The sequence below is a fragment of the Brassica napus genome, chromosome A10 (assembly GCF_020379485.1).
Source record: "Brassica napus cultivar Da-Ae chromosome A10, Da-Ae, whole genome shotgun sequence".
Lineage (NCBI taxonomy): Eukaryota > Viridiplantae > Streptophyta > Magnoliopsida > Brassicales > Brassicaceae > Brassica > Brassica napus.
Window position 1 is genome coordinate 17,760,294 of NC_063443.1, and position 16,002 is coordinate 17,776,295.

General features: G+C 34.3%; 2 protein-coding genes across 2 annotated transcripts; one reads left to right on the plus strand and one right to left on the minus strand.

Annotated features, from left to right (window-relative positions):
* The first annotated feature begins 2,701 nt into the window (after positions 1-2,701).
* Positions 2,702-4,071, plus strand: LOC106419203 (embryo-specific protein ATS3). Its single transcript, XM_013859962.3, has 3 exons — positions 2,702-2,941; positions 3,042-3,152; positions 3,464-4,071. The coding sequence occupies exons 1-3, from the start codon at positions 2,717-2,719 to the stop codon at positions 3,893-3,895; spliced, it is 768 nt and encodes a 255-aa protein (XP_013715416.2). The 5' UTR covers positions 2,702-2,716; the 3' UTR covers positions 3,896-4,071.
* Positions 4,072-11,394: 7,323 nt separating this feature from the next.
* LOC106419446 (gibberellin 20 oxidase 3-like) lies at positions 11,395-13,138 on the minus strand. The gene is made up of 3 exons (XM_013860231.3): positions 12,481-13,138; positions 11,962-12,283; positions 11,395-11,872 (listed from the first exon to the last, which is right to left on the minus strand). The coding sequence occupies exons 1-3, from the start codon at positions 13,026-13,028 to the stop codon at positions 11,603-11,605; spliced, it is 1,140 nt and encodes a 379-aa protein (XP_013715685.2). The 5' UTR covers positions 13,029-13,138; the 3' UTR covers positions 11,395-11,602.
* Between the last annotated feature and the right edge of the window lie 2,864 nt (positions 13,139-16,002).

Here is a 16,002-nt window from a genome sequence, read left to right on the forward strand (position 1 = left end):
TACACCGCTATGTACTTAAAACCTCTGCTTAAAACATCTCCGATCATCTTTAATGACACACTGATCGAAATGATTTACTTTGGCTTTTACTTCATAAAAAAAATCACACTGAGAGTGTAATAAGAGAGGATGCTATTAACTGTTAAGTAACTAACGGCGTTGGGTCCGTATGACTTGACGGCGACGGCTGTATACAGATGTAAAAACGCCGTTTTCCAATGTAAAGTGTCCGGAGAAACCCCGTTTACGCGCGCGCGCGTGCGTTAATGTAACGGATCCAACGGTGGAAAGATCCCATACCATGGACCGCGAGGTAGAGGATAAAACCATGCTCTTTCTTGTGACGATGAGTTAATGCTTTCTCTGATGATTGATTGGTTGAAAGAAGCCAAAAAACCGGTCGGACCGGTTTAGTTGAGTTTGTTTGCTTCCTCCTTTGGTCACGTCTTTGTATTTGTAATTACTTTGATTAATTTTGATGTCGACCTACATTGTTTGTACTACTAGGTCGAATAAGTTTGGTGGAACTGTAGATTGCATTCAATAAAAGGAATATTATAAAATTACAAAAAAAAAATATAATGGGATAATGAACAGTTGTTAGTGGTTACACTGTAGAATCTTAATGTTAAAAGAAAAGAGCAGAGATCGTGTCTAAAGCTATCATAGGATAGCCTCGTATAAAGCTGTTTACTCTTTTGCTGTCGAAGCTTATATCTTCGTTTTTCTCAAAGGATTTGAATTTTTAATAATACTAATATTGAGTTAGCGAATTACGTGAATACTATACTGATCCATGTTAAATGAATGTATGTCTATCTCAAGGCTAACATGTAAAAAAATTCATCATAACATTTTTTAAAAAAGTTACTGAAGTGACATATCAGGTTCAAGTCAGAGCCGTAGGGGCCCAAAAGATATCAGAGAAAGATTGGTTAAACCCCAACCGTCTGATTAAACCGATGTTTGGCATCGTTGGTTCTCGCTTGCCCTGGTGTTTTGGCAGCTTCCTTTTGTGCCATATCTCATATCTCATATCTCTCCTCCTCGACATAAAAAGCCAAAAGAAAAAATGAATATTAAATTTTGAATATGAAATTTATATGGTAACGTATGCAATAGGAAGAAAAGATGCATCGAGTTACGTTTGGTCTTCTTAGCTTAATATGGACCGACCGTATCTTCCTTCTTCCTCGATGGTTCTGTTCTTGATTCCTCTAAGTTCGTACCACCTACTACTGGTCAAACTTTTAGATATCAGTGTCAATTCAAACCAAAAAGAAGAGTAAATATTAGTAGATTATACCATAACATACTACCTCGCTTTATTAAGAACTAATCTCATGTTTACGTACCCATATATGGGTTTCTTTAACCATGACTCGTCTTGTTATAAGAAACCGATTGAAACCTCCTCACCATAGGGCCTTGAAGTTGAAGCCATAGTGAGAAAATGCATTATCTTTTGTTCATATTGATTCAAAACCATTTGCATCCGTTGAGTTCAAGTTGCGGACCGCAATATAAAAGCATGCACATGCGAAAGATTAGTTAAAATATTTAAGTTTACATGGTAACGTCGTTACATAGTTGAAAATATATCGAATTAACAAAACATGATTACTGTGCATAATTCAAACCAAGCTGAATAAGCCTAATTGCAGATTGCATATATACATGCACTTAATTTCCTTTATGTATTCATGGCCACCAGGCCCCACGACCAGATTTCAACTGCTACAGTAAAATCAGTAGATCGGGTGACTGTTTGAACGGCAAAAGAAAAATATTGTAGACAGGGCTCGTATATCCACATGATCTAGGTCGTGTGGAGGTTCAGCTATATACGCAACTCTATGCTTTTAGACTTGAACCGTGCATGGTTCTAATATGTATCAAGACCACTTTCCACGCATTCAAGACTAGCCTAAACTAGACCAACTCAGTTATTATCATTTTCAGTCTTGAAATGTTTGTATTGTCATTTTATAATAACAATAAATGAGGTGTGGCGTTAGTGACAGTGATCGGGCTTGTGGTATTGATTTTTAACATTGAATAGTTGGCAAGTTCTGGTGAATTATAATTTGTTTAGCTGAATTTTTTGTTACAATTGTTTTCTGTAACCAAAAAAGTTCGCACTAAGTAAACAAATCATAATTCACCATTTGATGTTAAAAAACAGTTAGCATTATCTGAGTTTATGTATATAGCAGTGTGGCTCAAGCTTAGAGTGAAGAGGCAATCAGAGAAGGCAAGGGTGGATTTTACAGATCCACGTTGCATGATATGACAGGTCCAAAACGTGTGGTGAAATGTGGGTTAAACGCTGTGAAGCATAACTTTACCAGATGCAATAATGGTTGTCTCACAACGTCATATCTCTTAATTGCTAGTAATATGGTAGTAGTTGCTACGGGTAAATGTGAAAAAGCTACCGGGTAAGTAAAGAGCTGCCGGTGTGTTACACAATACAAAGCCTACATCTGACTCGAATATCAGCCCAATAGTTACCACACAATTAATATGAGCAATTGCTTAAGGCCCATGGGTTGACATTTTCTTTTTGTTGGAAGAAAAAAACTGCCCTACACCAAAAAATGTTTCCACGATGGATAGTATTAGTTTTACTATTTGTGTTAAAATATCAACGGAGACGTGTTTATCATATCAGTGTATGTTTGGAACTCAGGTTGATTCCTTGTGCCAAGTGTCCATGAGAAAATTAGTAGCAGATGATGACAACGAACATCATGCAATTTATACAAGTCCTTCACGAGAGCCTCTTTCTACATCTCTCTCTCTCTCTCTCTTCTCTTCTATTCATCGCTACAGACACAATCTCTTGCTTGAAATGACGCTCCCTTCCCTGTTCTCTTCCTGCTTTCTCGTCTTAGCTCTCATCTCCGCCACGCATGCCTTCGACCTCAGCCTTATTCAGGTTCTCTCTTTTTGTAATCTATTTAATTTTTCTGGTTAGTACTAAAAATCAAGAACCCGTTTATCTCGTTACCAGAATATTTTTTTTCTATATATTGTAGATGGAGACCGGAACATGTCCGTATACGGTGGTTGTCATGACGAGCTGCCTCTCTCCAGAGTCGACGAGAGATCAAATCAGCATCACTTTTGGCGATGCGGATGGCAACCAGGTTAGTTTAGAGACAAACTCCGGTTTAAACTTCAACTTAAGGCTCTAAAAATTAATTATCATGAAATTAATCGCTAAAAGGCAAATAGGATACTCAAAAAAATATTTACCCCACTAATTAGTTATGAATAAATGGAATGTTTTTTTGGAGAAAGGAATAAATGGAATATATTATTTTCATAAGAGGCTAAACTTTAGTAAATGTAAATGAATGGTTCATTTTACCATATAGTTTATCCTTCTAATTAACTATATAATATGTATTTGCATGTAATCGCTATATACATAATACATGTAATTTTGTGGTTATAGGTGCATGCAGAGAGACTAGGCGGATCGGTAAAAGGAACGGGGAGTTTAGGGAAGTGTTCAACTGACACATTCCAAGTCAGAGGTCAATGTTTGACTAGCCCTGTATGCTCCCTCTCTATCAAACGGGATGGACCCGACGGTTGGGTCCCGGAGTCAATCGAGATCTACGCACAAGGTTCCAAGTCTGTTAAATTCGATTTCAGCAAAAGCGTCCCTAAAAACACTTGGTACGGCCAAGACCACTGCAACACCACAGGCCCGCCATCGTCTCCCGGACTGCCCCCACCGGCATTCCCACCGGAGACACCTAAGCTACCGCCACCTCCCCATCCACGACCATCTGCTGCTTCCCGGGGTGGTGGATATGGCGAGACCGCGTTTCTTGCGTTTGCCATTGCCAGTGCGGTTGCGTTCGCCGCAATGGTGCGTTAAGGTTGCTTGATGAGCATGCTGCTTATGTAGCGTCGTGAGACTTTTTTTTTCGTCGAATGTGTTTGTTTGTTTTGTGGTTTTGTTAATTTCAGCCTCAATGTTGTTGTAAAAAACATAACTAAATTGTGAAGTGCTTAGTTTCGTTTTTCTTTAAAATAAAACCTTTTGTTAATACTTGACTTTGATGCACAGTTAATTTATATTAAGTCGTTGTTTCTCTAATACTAGATCGAATTGGCCAAAAGGATTTACATGTCAAAAATACTGTAGAGATAACTACCATAATATATTAATATCTTTTCAAATTCACCTAAAACCTTTATTAAATGAAACAGATCGAATGTGTATATATTCATGAACTGATAAAGTGTATAAAAAACAAGGTAATAATCAGTAGGTTTTATTTGATTAAGAGAAACAAGAAAATAAATTTCGATAATGTGGGCAACAGACCTCAAGGCATATATATATACAGTATACTTGACTTCTATTACATCAAAAAATTAGAAGACTTTATGTTTCGTATAAGATATTGAAGTGTTGGTGAGAAGTAGAATGCATGGAAGTAGGTAGAGTTCGTGGAAGTTGCTTTTACTCTCTTTTCACTTGTCCAACTCTTCCCTTCACACAATTTTGTTTTGTTTGTTGGTGTGACTGTCTGCTTAAACGTGTCTTTGAACTAAAATCGGGACCAAATACGAACTGCTTTCGTCTTTTTAAAAAGTAAAATTGAACAAAATATTAGAAATATAAGATTGTAATAGCTGTAAAATTAAAGTGTACTGCAAATGAACCCTGTTCTGAGTGAAGAGAGGAAATACCACATACCTAAAGCTCGTCTAATTGTTGGCATGAACATACTTTTTGACAGACAATCTTGAAATTAGTCGTCTATTTTTCAAAAACAGTAAGAATAGATAAGATGCTATTTGCTCCCTATAGACTACGTAGGCACTTTAAATCCCCAGTATTGGAACCTTTTGTTGTTTGCATTTGCTTCTTCTCTCGTGTGTTTGTTAGTGAGTGCGACTTGTTATGCGTAGATTTTATATGGATAAGCTCTTTGTATTTGTACTCTTGGTTCATGTAAATCTTAATTGCGTAGGTTTGCATAATTGCATATATAGGCACTGGTTTACTTGATTCGGTTTGTGACTATAACAATTTTGTCGTTATTCTTCATCTTGTTGGGTAACAATGATCAAGCTGCAAACTCACTGAAAACACTAGGGAGATCTTTGGATCCTTTGATTCAGTTCCGATCAACTGACTCTATCCTGTTGTACAATAGAGAGCCATAATTAAGAAAAATAGAAAAGACCCATGGAATTTGAAAGGCTAATAGGTGAAATTCAAACTACTTATTTAAAAGCCCAGTAGTAAGGCCCGTTAAGAAACAAAGTAAAAAAATCACAGTTGAAATGAACCTCAACTGCGATTTCAATGTGTGTAAAGTTACTTCGTAGGAAACACAAAACAAACAAGAAATCGAATAAAAACTAGATGAGTTGTTTTGCTATAACGATCCAAACAAAATAGCAGATGAATTTACCGCCACAAATTATAGTAAGACAAAATATTAAAATTTTGGAATCAGAGCAATCCAAGTCGCACGTATCTATAGAATCTGATGGATCGAGATTCAAGAAATCATTATAAATAAATATGTAAAAACCCTTTGCTCGACGTAATCTCTGGCCATTACATTTTAGTTTTTCGTTGAAGACAAAGACGAGGGAAATCAAAACGACGACCCGAGTTATAAACAATATGACATGTCATCTTACGTAAACATAACGTTAAATTAAGGAAAAATACACATCTCAACATTGTCATTTCCTAAAAATATTTAGTAAAGATTGGGTCTCGAGGGAAGCAGATATAAACGTTATTTATTTTTATTTTTTTATATAAAGCGTTATTTATAAAGTACTTACAAAGGTGACAAATGAAAAATAAAGAGAAAGGTACACGAAGATGAACATATGCAGATATCAAGTAGTATTAACTAAAATAAGAAGAATAGCCTCAGTGATCTAAGATAGTATTCGGTTGTCATCTGTATGCATACGGATTAAAATCTATTTGATATTTATGTTACGATTGGCTAGTAAGAGAGTCATACATTTAGATGATGTTAATTTGAAATTATTACAAGTTTTCAATTTAAAATTAATTAGTGATAAGTAAATTAGCAGTAACTTTTTACATATTATCCATGTTTCACTGAATTGATTTTGAGATTTATATCCTCATATCCTCGTTGAGATAACAGTTCTTTTGACCATTAATTTCAACAGTATCTTAGTCTAGAATTCGCTTCGGTCAAACCGCGATGCCAATAGAATCAAGTCGATTTAGGATCAATCGGACATTTTTTGATAGTCAGATCGATTTTGATTCAGTTGGATAGAATGTGTTCGGGCTATGGTACAATATTCATTCGATTTTGTTATGAATTTTTAATGTAAAACCAATCAGTGAGTGAATTAGCATAACCTTTTATATAGTATTTATATCTTAAATTTTTTGACGTTAGAGCTTTATATTTTCACAAGAACAATAATTATGTTGGTGATCAGCCATATACACTACTTGAGCTATTTATTTTAATAGTTTTTTGATGTTGTGATAATTTGTGATATGTACAGTGATATATACAATAATATATATATAAAGGCGGAATTAATGTACAAAGAGTGGAGTCAGCTGACTCCACTATTTTAAAACTTTATTTGTTTTTGTTTAAAAGTGTTTATTTTGACCTCATTAAAAAGTAATTAACCGTTTAAAAAAATTATTGTTTCCAGTACAAAAAGTTCAGACTCTGAATATACAATAATTCTTATATATATATATTATTACTATTAAGAAAGAGAATTCTAGATAAGTATTACTTTGCTAATCCGTTATTATTTTATGTTATATTTCCTAGTTTATCTAGGTTTGTGTTTTGGAAATCAGTTTATGCCTTTGTATATAAGAACACAAGTTGAGAGTTTACAATATCATCTCAAGTTTACAATTACCTAACGTCAAAATCACCAGATTTAAAACATTTGATTGTGACTAGACTGCATGACCATGTGTTTATTGTATTTGGAACGATTTTGTTATTTAGCCAATGAGACGTGCTTACGTCATTTCAATGCTCAAGTAATCAAGTCGTTAGTTTGACGAGAAGATACGCGTATAATATAGTTCACTATACATATGGTTACGTACTACGCGTAACAACATATGATTATGTCGTCTGTGAAACTGAATCTATACACGAATGAATTTTGTTAGTAAGAGTAACCAAATGTTTAATTTTAGTCAACTAGAGAGTTTTAAATGTTAAATATGAATGGTTGTAGATTGTGCGGGTTGGTTATTAGATGCGATTAGGGTGTAATGGCTTCAATTTAATCACATGTTTTTTTCCGACAATTGAAGGTGATTGTCTCGGATTCATTAAAAGTATCTATGTAATCAACCATCATAAAATCGACTTTTTAAATAATACTATTATTGAGATGGTACGTAAAATATATATATAGTTTCCTAATATATCTCCAATAAATAGTTTTGTTGGTTGGACGTTCTTTTTTGGACCCATGATGTTTTGATCAAATTTTAGTGCATTGATTACAGATATAAAGTAGTGTCTTAGAATAAATAAGTAAATAAATATATTAAATATTAAAAATACTTTAAAAGTATTTAGTTATTCTGAAGCGTTTCTTTCTCTATTCCATAAGTAATATTTTTTTTTTTCCACCAAGTTTTAATTTTATTAAAAGATACGGGCCAAGCCCAATGGCCGAAGCCCACATACAAAGGCCCACATTACTACTAATCGGCCAACCAAACAAAACACACCAAACCCTAAGCCCAAATTGGCAACCCCGGCCCAAGCCCACCTACTCGAACCCATCACCGACCGACTCTGGGAACGCGGGCGTCGAGGAAGCTGAAGCGCGCCACGTGTGAAGATCTTGACCGTCAGTGCGCCACGCGTCGCTCCGCCTCGACCCGACCGTCACCGCCTTCCCAAGCCGCCGTACCCAACCACTGAAAATCTCGGTTCGCCGGAGCTCTGAATCCCTTCGAGCCTCCACCGAAACCACATCTCTTCTTCACCACACTGAGAACCTGTCGGAGAGCATCATCCCGCTATGGAGAGCTCCACCGACGGCGAATCTACAACCCTAAAATTCACAACCCGATGAAACCTCTTCCGCTCCATGACCAGAGCCCATACTCGAGCAACCAAACCCCTTCGAGACACAGAAGCCGACGAAGTAAGACTGACGGAGCCTTAACCTCCCGGGAACTTGAACTGACGACGGCGAAGTTATAGTAACTTCCGCCTCTCAGCGACTGAAACCGGCGTCGGCGGAACTAACTGAGCCTCCACCTCCCGGGACCGAAAACACAAACCGCTTCACCTCTCCTCCCTTCAGACCTCCGCGTCTTCACACCAGTGACAGAACCACCACCAAGGGTGACTGACCAGAGCTCAAACAAGGCGGAAGCCGTCAGAAACGAAAGTGAAACACAAACGGGGACTTTTATCTGAAGGATGACGGTCTCCGGCGACGGCACGCACGCTCACGCGCCGGCCGATCGCCGGAGATCTACTTTCTCTCTCTTTCGCTACTTTCTCTCTCTTTCGCTCCCTTGTGTTTTTCTTATTCTTTGCTATTCCATAAGTAATATTCTCTTGTGAAAATATTTCGACATATCAGTTACAAAAAAAAAAAAAAAAAATATTTCGACATAATTGGGTTCTCCGTAGAGGCAAAAAAAATAGTATACGGGTAACTGTGTTTTGGAATATAGCTTTTAAGTTTCCGGTTTTTGTACGATCTTCTTCGGAAACGACAAGAGACCGTTTTAATGAAAAAACTCATATGATGATATAATTTATTCTGACATGTATCAATAACATGTAATAATCACAGAGATATTTGTTTTTGTCAGGAAAAAATCGATGACTCTATATTCGTTTTAATATTAAGGGATTAGATACATCAATGTATTACTCTCCATTTTTCAGTATCATTAAAGTTAGGTAGGGGCAGGGTTCGAGTAGTTAGATCGTGTAGATTACAGTTTCTAAGAAGTAGCAAATAAAAAATACACAAATATGTTTTCATTGTAGTCTAGTACTCTATAGTTAATAATGTTAAGATATATATGAGGAACAAAAAGAAAATTAACCAGGTTAAAAAACAATAATAACGAATCCATTTGTCTAGTAATTAGTAAGATACATAGAAAAAAATACTAATTAAGAGGAAAAGTACCCCAATTTACATAAACATCAGAAATTTATGTTATCTTAAACGCAAATAAAAAGGGCTTAACCCCAAAGATGTACCCTTCTGAATTAGTAGGACCGAGAGAGCTGATTGAAACGATACCTAAATGGGGGAGATACAGAAAATCTAACATTGTGATAGAGAGAGAGGGAGAGAGAGAGAGAGAGGAACAAATTATTAACTGGTGCATGTTACTTCAGTTGCTGGACCATTTCTTTTATTTGCAAGCTTGCGGATGTATTGGTATTGTATCACTATCATAAATTAGATAGTCCAATCCAAAAGAAAAAAAAAACTCAATACGGTGTCGTATAGCTAGACTGGATAGAGATCACTGTCGTGTAGTGTGTGAATGAGACGGCAATAACGTGACAAAACACATGCGCGTGATGCACGTGAAGAGGGCCTGATTTACCTTATGAGGAGTAGGGGATGCCCCATTGGACCCTTCTGTAGATGGTTCTATTTTCCCATTAATTTTTTACGCAATAAAACTATAAAACAAATTTCACTTTAAATGCCGTTTTGTCTCTTTTTTCTTATCACTAGTTTTTCTTTTAGTATTTTCATTTATTGACAAACAATTTGGTTCCAAGTCTTCGGATGGTATTTTGGTGATATCATAAAAGCTTAATACAAAATAAGAGTAATGGGCACCAAAGAATTGTTTTTTGGCAAAATATTATACGTCTAAGCCTATAATTTCTTTAAACCAGAGACAAGAATCAATTATTAATTTTTTTCTGTGGCTATTGAAACTTGAACTGCGTACTTCTGTCTTAAAAATTTACTTTCTTTTTTTCTTATTAGAGCTACCAACTCCAAAATATATTAAAGAATAGTTACGTAGAAATATTTGAAATTTACAGATAATTATATCAACTAGCAAATTTAGGATTATAAGCTAATATGTTTGCAACTTAAATCCATATTTTGGATACCTTTAATATATAAATTTCGTGTGCAGGAAAGATCTATAAAAAGGACAAGTGTAGACTTTTTCTTGAACATCGGACATTGTAGACCTATATCTTCTGTGCATATTAATTTTTCTTGATCATATTTTATTTTATATCGAAAATATTAAAGAAGGCGACAAAGCAAGTACATTGTCTTCTCACATGGCACAAGTACAACCATCCAAATCTCCTGATAGATTTAGAGATACACAGTGATATAGATTTGATTTCTTATCTTCTTTTTCCCTTCCTGCGGTCGAATCAAAATTTGTTTTCCTTGTGTATATCAATTCTCTCATTGTACCAATGGAGAATATCTTATTGAATCGTCTTTGGTCTTCAAGAATCTCCTCGGTTCAGCATCGGTGTGGCCTTCATGTAACCCCTTGTTCTATATAGGATATATTTGAATTAATATCTTTACGAGTACAGTTTTTCATTTAATAAAATCTTGGGAAAAACATCTTCCCATCGTAATTTTGACAAGATATAAATAATATATAAAAGATTTAGATTATTGTAGAAACAGATATCTTATAGAAACTGCTAACTGGTTTTAAATTAAAAATCCAAAAAATTAATATAATATCATAACTGGTTTATATCCTATTCACTAAACCAACCTGAAAATAGTCCAATTAATAAAAGAAATTGATAGTCCAAAAAATTCAATTCAATAGAGAACTAAAGAGAATTTTTGTATTTATAAAAAAAAATATGATAGATCTGGTTGAAAACTTGAGATTAATGGTTTGAAAATCTATTACCTCAAAGGAGAATATTGAAGAAAAATCACACATCAAATTTTTTGATAAATCATGTATATTATATAATATTTTATTATGGTACTTATCATCAGTTAATTTTAAATTAGATATCCAAAATTTAACATAATACTAACATGAGACTACATTATATCCCATTAACTAGTCTGAAAATGGTCTAATCATCATATTAATTGATAATTAAAAATACTTGATTTTGTCGTGATAACTAAAAAATAATATTATTTTAGAAAAATATTATAAATTAAGTCGAAGTTAATTGGCAATGGACCATTATTTTAAAGAAATGTGTTAAAAATCACATATCAACAGATCGATCGATCAGATGCGAGTAACATATAAAAGACACCACTTACTTCTATAGTTTCAAATTAGATCTCAAGAACTTAATATAAAATTATAACTAATGAATGTATTAACGAACCAATAATCATAATTCGGTCCAATGGTGAACATTGTACATAAATTTATTTATTTGCTAATTTTTATCGTACACTTGACAACATAAAGGAAGATGACTAAAAACAAAAGAAAACAAAAACATAAAGGTTCATTAACTAGTCTTGAACATCTTATCTCTCTTGTCTTAACCCTTATGAAAACTCTCTACATAACTACAAGTCCACTTCTGGGCCACATCATTGTCTCCTCATTTTAGAAACTTTTTCTGTTCTTAAGCCAATTTGAGAACTCTTCAAGAGTGTTCATGTCTGATCTATAATGCTTCTGTGTGAACTCAAGAAACGTAGACCACGTAAAATCAGGATACTCTCTTTCACCAGACATCACTCCTACTAGTTCTTTTGGTGGCTTCACCATTTTGTCTCCTTTCGGACATAGGAAGAATGCGAATGTCTTCCTTTCTCTTTCGCTGTTCACCACCGCCCGATGCAAACAACTCTTGTATATTCCATTCGTTAGAGCCTAAATATGACACCAAAAAAAACAACGATGTTTAGAAGTTCTTGTCATTTGATCTAGTATAATGCATGCTTGATCATATTAATAAGTACCATGAATGTGTCGCCTATGTTCACCACGAATGCTTGAGGGTTAGGAGGAATGGATTGCCATTTATTGTCCACGTAAACTTGAAGACCAGCGACTTGGTCTTGATGAAGTATGGTTAGAGACGTTGGGTCGCAGTGAGGTCCTGTCCCTAATGTAAGCTCCGGTTGGTTGCACTGCGGGTAATAATTTAACCTTAGTATGGACTCGTTGTCTTCGAAAAAGTCTCTAAAATGTCTCCTCTCGATTCCAAGACTCATTCCAAGAAGCTCCATGATCTTTAATGAGAGAATGTTCATGGCCTCGGCGTATTCTTGATAGACTTTCCTGCGTGAATAAAATCAACCCATTATAAGTCTCTCTTTTTTTGTCACTTGATAGATACGTAGGCCACACTCAAATTAATTCTTAGAAAGCTGGATATTCTTTTTTTTTTTTTTGTCACAGATAATAGAAAGCTGGATATTCTATTATTGAATATTCAAAAGAAATTCTCAAAAATATTTTTTTATAATTTGGCTTACCCGAAATTATCATATTCATCTCCCATTTTCTTAGAAACAAAGTCTTTGACGGCTTGGGATTGGCACTTCTCCTCGGGGGAGAATTTAAACGACAGCGTTTCCTTCCAGGGGAGCTTAGAGGAGAATCTCCCTACGAAGCTACTAGCATAGCCGGAGGACTCGCCCCAGGTCCTTTGAGCCTTTTGTTTCTCACAAGCCGGAGCCTTAAAGAAAGAGTCCATAAACAGATAGGCACGAGACAAGAGCGTTTCATCAACACCATGGTTAGTAACTAGGAAGAAGCCATGTTTCTTTGAAGCCTCAGAGACGAGTCTAGTAGCTTCTGAGACCAAGAACGAGTCGCCGGAGAGGAAACCGGCGAGGTCTATGAGAGGGGCTTGGAGAGGTTGAACATCCGTGGAAGGTTTCTCGTGGTCGGGCCATACAAACTGTTGAGGTATGTGGTTTGATAGCTGATTCAGGAGATTTGCATCGAAGATTGAAGGATCCCCTTTGGTTTTGTTATCATTGAACCTTTGAGGGAGAGTTGCGATGCATTCCATTGCCATTTATCTTTATTTGTATATATATATAGTACTGGAAATGAAAGATCCTAAAAAATAAAATGAAAGATCCGTTAAAGGGCTTCTGAGGTATATAAATAAATATAGTGGTCGTGTAACTGGAGAAAGGAGTGCTATTTATAGGGGGTGAGAGGAAATCTTAGGCATATGGAACAGTGACGTCAGTGTTTGTGTGTTTTGTTTATTTTTTTATAAATTATATTTTTGGGTCAGTGTTTGTCGTTTATGTACGTCTTTCATGTAGTCTCCCACTTGTGGGCTTAATTTTGGTGGGACTTTGTGTTGTTGTCCGCTGGACGTTGTATTCCAAGATCGTTCATGGCCCCGCTCTTATAGTCTGTTTCATGTTTTAATAGAATCATCAGTGTTTAAAAAAAGAGGTTAACAGTTTCGTTAATTTGGAAAAGTAGAGAACAGTCATTGGCTCCAACTCTCAATTCACTACATCACCATTAGCAGGTACTGCTCCAGCTGAATCAGCTATTATGGAAGAAAATCCATCTCATATTATTGTTTCCCAGACCAGTTTGGAATCATTGGCATTTATGTACACACCTATGCATGGCAGCCCTTTTCACAATGATATTGAGCAATTCAATGTTCATGATGTTGGAGATGGGTTAATGAGTGATGCTACCGCAAATCTCAACATGTCATGAGGTGAAAGACCAATAAAACCAAGTCAAAAATATCAAGATATGGATTGGACCAAAATACGAGAGAAAGGTCGTCGAGGCCGAGAATACCACACTCCCTAGTGTTTCCTTCTTTCTTATCTTGCTTTATTAAGCTTATGTCCATGAGTTTCTATTTTTTACGTTATTCTTTAGCTCAATATGAAGATTGTTTCTCATCATGCTTTGTAAAACTTTATGGTTTCAAAACCATACCTTGTATGTTTTATGTTTTTAATTTGAATGTCATTTTTCAAAAAGAAAAGAAAAAGTAGAGAATAGTCTAAGGAAGTATTCTAATCTTTAAAAAATAGGAATTCATTTTCTCTGCCTTCTCTTTAATTCTTATAGTTGCTTCCGTCGCTACTTACTTCGGCTGCTCAATCAGAGCCGGAGTCAGAATATGGCTTTTTTTGTCTTCCATGCTCTTATTTTGGATCTTATTTTCTCAAAACACTCGAACCTACCCACAACAACACAACAATCGTCCGTTACAGAGTTCATCGACTGTTTCGAAAAAAAAATGTTCTTTCTAAATCGTGGCCGTTTCGTTGTTTCAATGAAACCACTAGCAGTCATCAGGAAAAGCTATCTTGGGCTTTGTGGGGCCCATCACAAAGATAACAATGCCGATTGGTATTAGCTGATTGATCAAAATCAGATACGTAATTTAAAGATAAGTTGGCTTTTTCTTGGTTATTAAAGCTAAAGTATGAAAAAAACAGATTCTTGGTGTTAAAGAACCGAACGTTTCATCCTTTTATTGCTGAGAAGGAGCTATGTAAAAACCCATCTAAATTGGCAACTACATAATATCAATTTTGGATGTATAGAAACAGCAGAACCAATTTAAAGTAACGTTTTCTTTAGTATACAAGATTCCATCCTCGAGCATATCGATTTGGTCTTTTGTAATAGGTCGTCATGTCTCTGTCTGCCAATTGCCAAACACCTAAAACATGCAATTCTCTGTTTACCGTGTACGTGCATAAAAGCCTTCTCTGTGTAACTGACATAGTCTCCTTTTGTGAATACTTAGTGATTTAAATGTGTTGAATGTTTCAGTTAAAGATATAAAGATCAAAAATCATTTATATAATAAGAGATTTTGAAAATTATAATAACATATTGTAATAACTTTTCTAATTGACGGGATATTATATTAAAAATCACTAGAACTCAAATTCTTTCAAATATTTGGTTTGGTATATCTTCCTAGTTTTATAATGGTTGTATTTTTGTTATTTGTCTTCGATATTAAATATAACATACTCGATACACGAGTCCAAATACACTAAGAAAGATAAGTTTCTATACTATTATTTGCGAGTTAAATTTTTGGAATCGAACTCTTACGTTAAAAGTTTGAACGGTTGATATCGTTTATAGCTTTAATGAATAAATTATATAAACTAGTCAAAAATAAAAAAAATTTCAAATCTATCTGATTAAATAAATGATTAAAATTAATAGCAATAATAAAAAGAATTATCTAAAATATAAATAATTAAAAACAAATTTTTATAAAACATAAGATAATTCTTGAACATATTGTTTTTATCTGAAAATAAAAATTTTATTATAAAATATAAAGTTTAATGTTTGATTTTTATAATAAAACATAATTAATAATTTATCATGTTGGTTTTTGATTTAAAAGTTATAAACTAATAAATATCTATAAGAACACTATGTCCGCACATGCGGACATAACATCTAGTTTGAGAGTATTTGGTAATATTTGATTTTTAATAACTTTTATATGGTTTTGGCTATATAATACATTTATTATGATTTTAATTAAAATACTATAGATACTCATTTAAAACTATGAGATTCAGATCTTTATATTTTACTTAAAAGTTTACCAAATTTAAAATACAACAAATCTCATATATTTTACTATTAAAAATATTTATAGGAACAGGAAGTTTTAACAATATAATTTAAAATCACAAGTTTAAGAACACTAGATTTTAATTTTCTACTTTTCAAAATGTTTAATAATTGTATCATACACATAATAATAATGTAGCCAAAATTTCTAACTACACCTAATTTTCTAACGTTATTTGGCTTACATCTACCTTATATTTGTCGTATTAAAATATTATTTATATCTAAATAAGGTTTGATATTTTAGCCTATTATATTTGTCTTATTAAAGTATTGTTTGTAGCTAAATAATTCTAGATATAAAAAAAAAGAAAGATTTATTTAAGATTAGTTACATCCTAAAAACATGTTTATTGTAGGTTTCTTAGGTTGAATATCTTATCGTAATA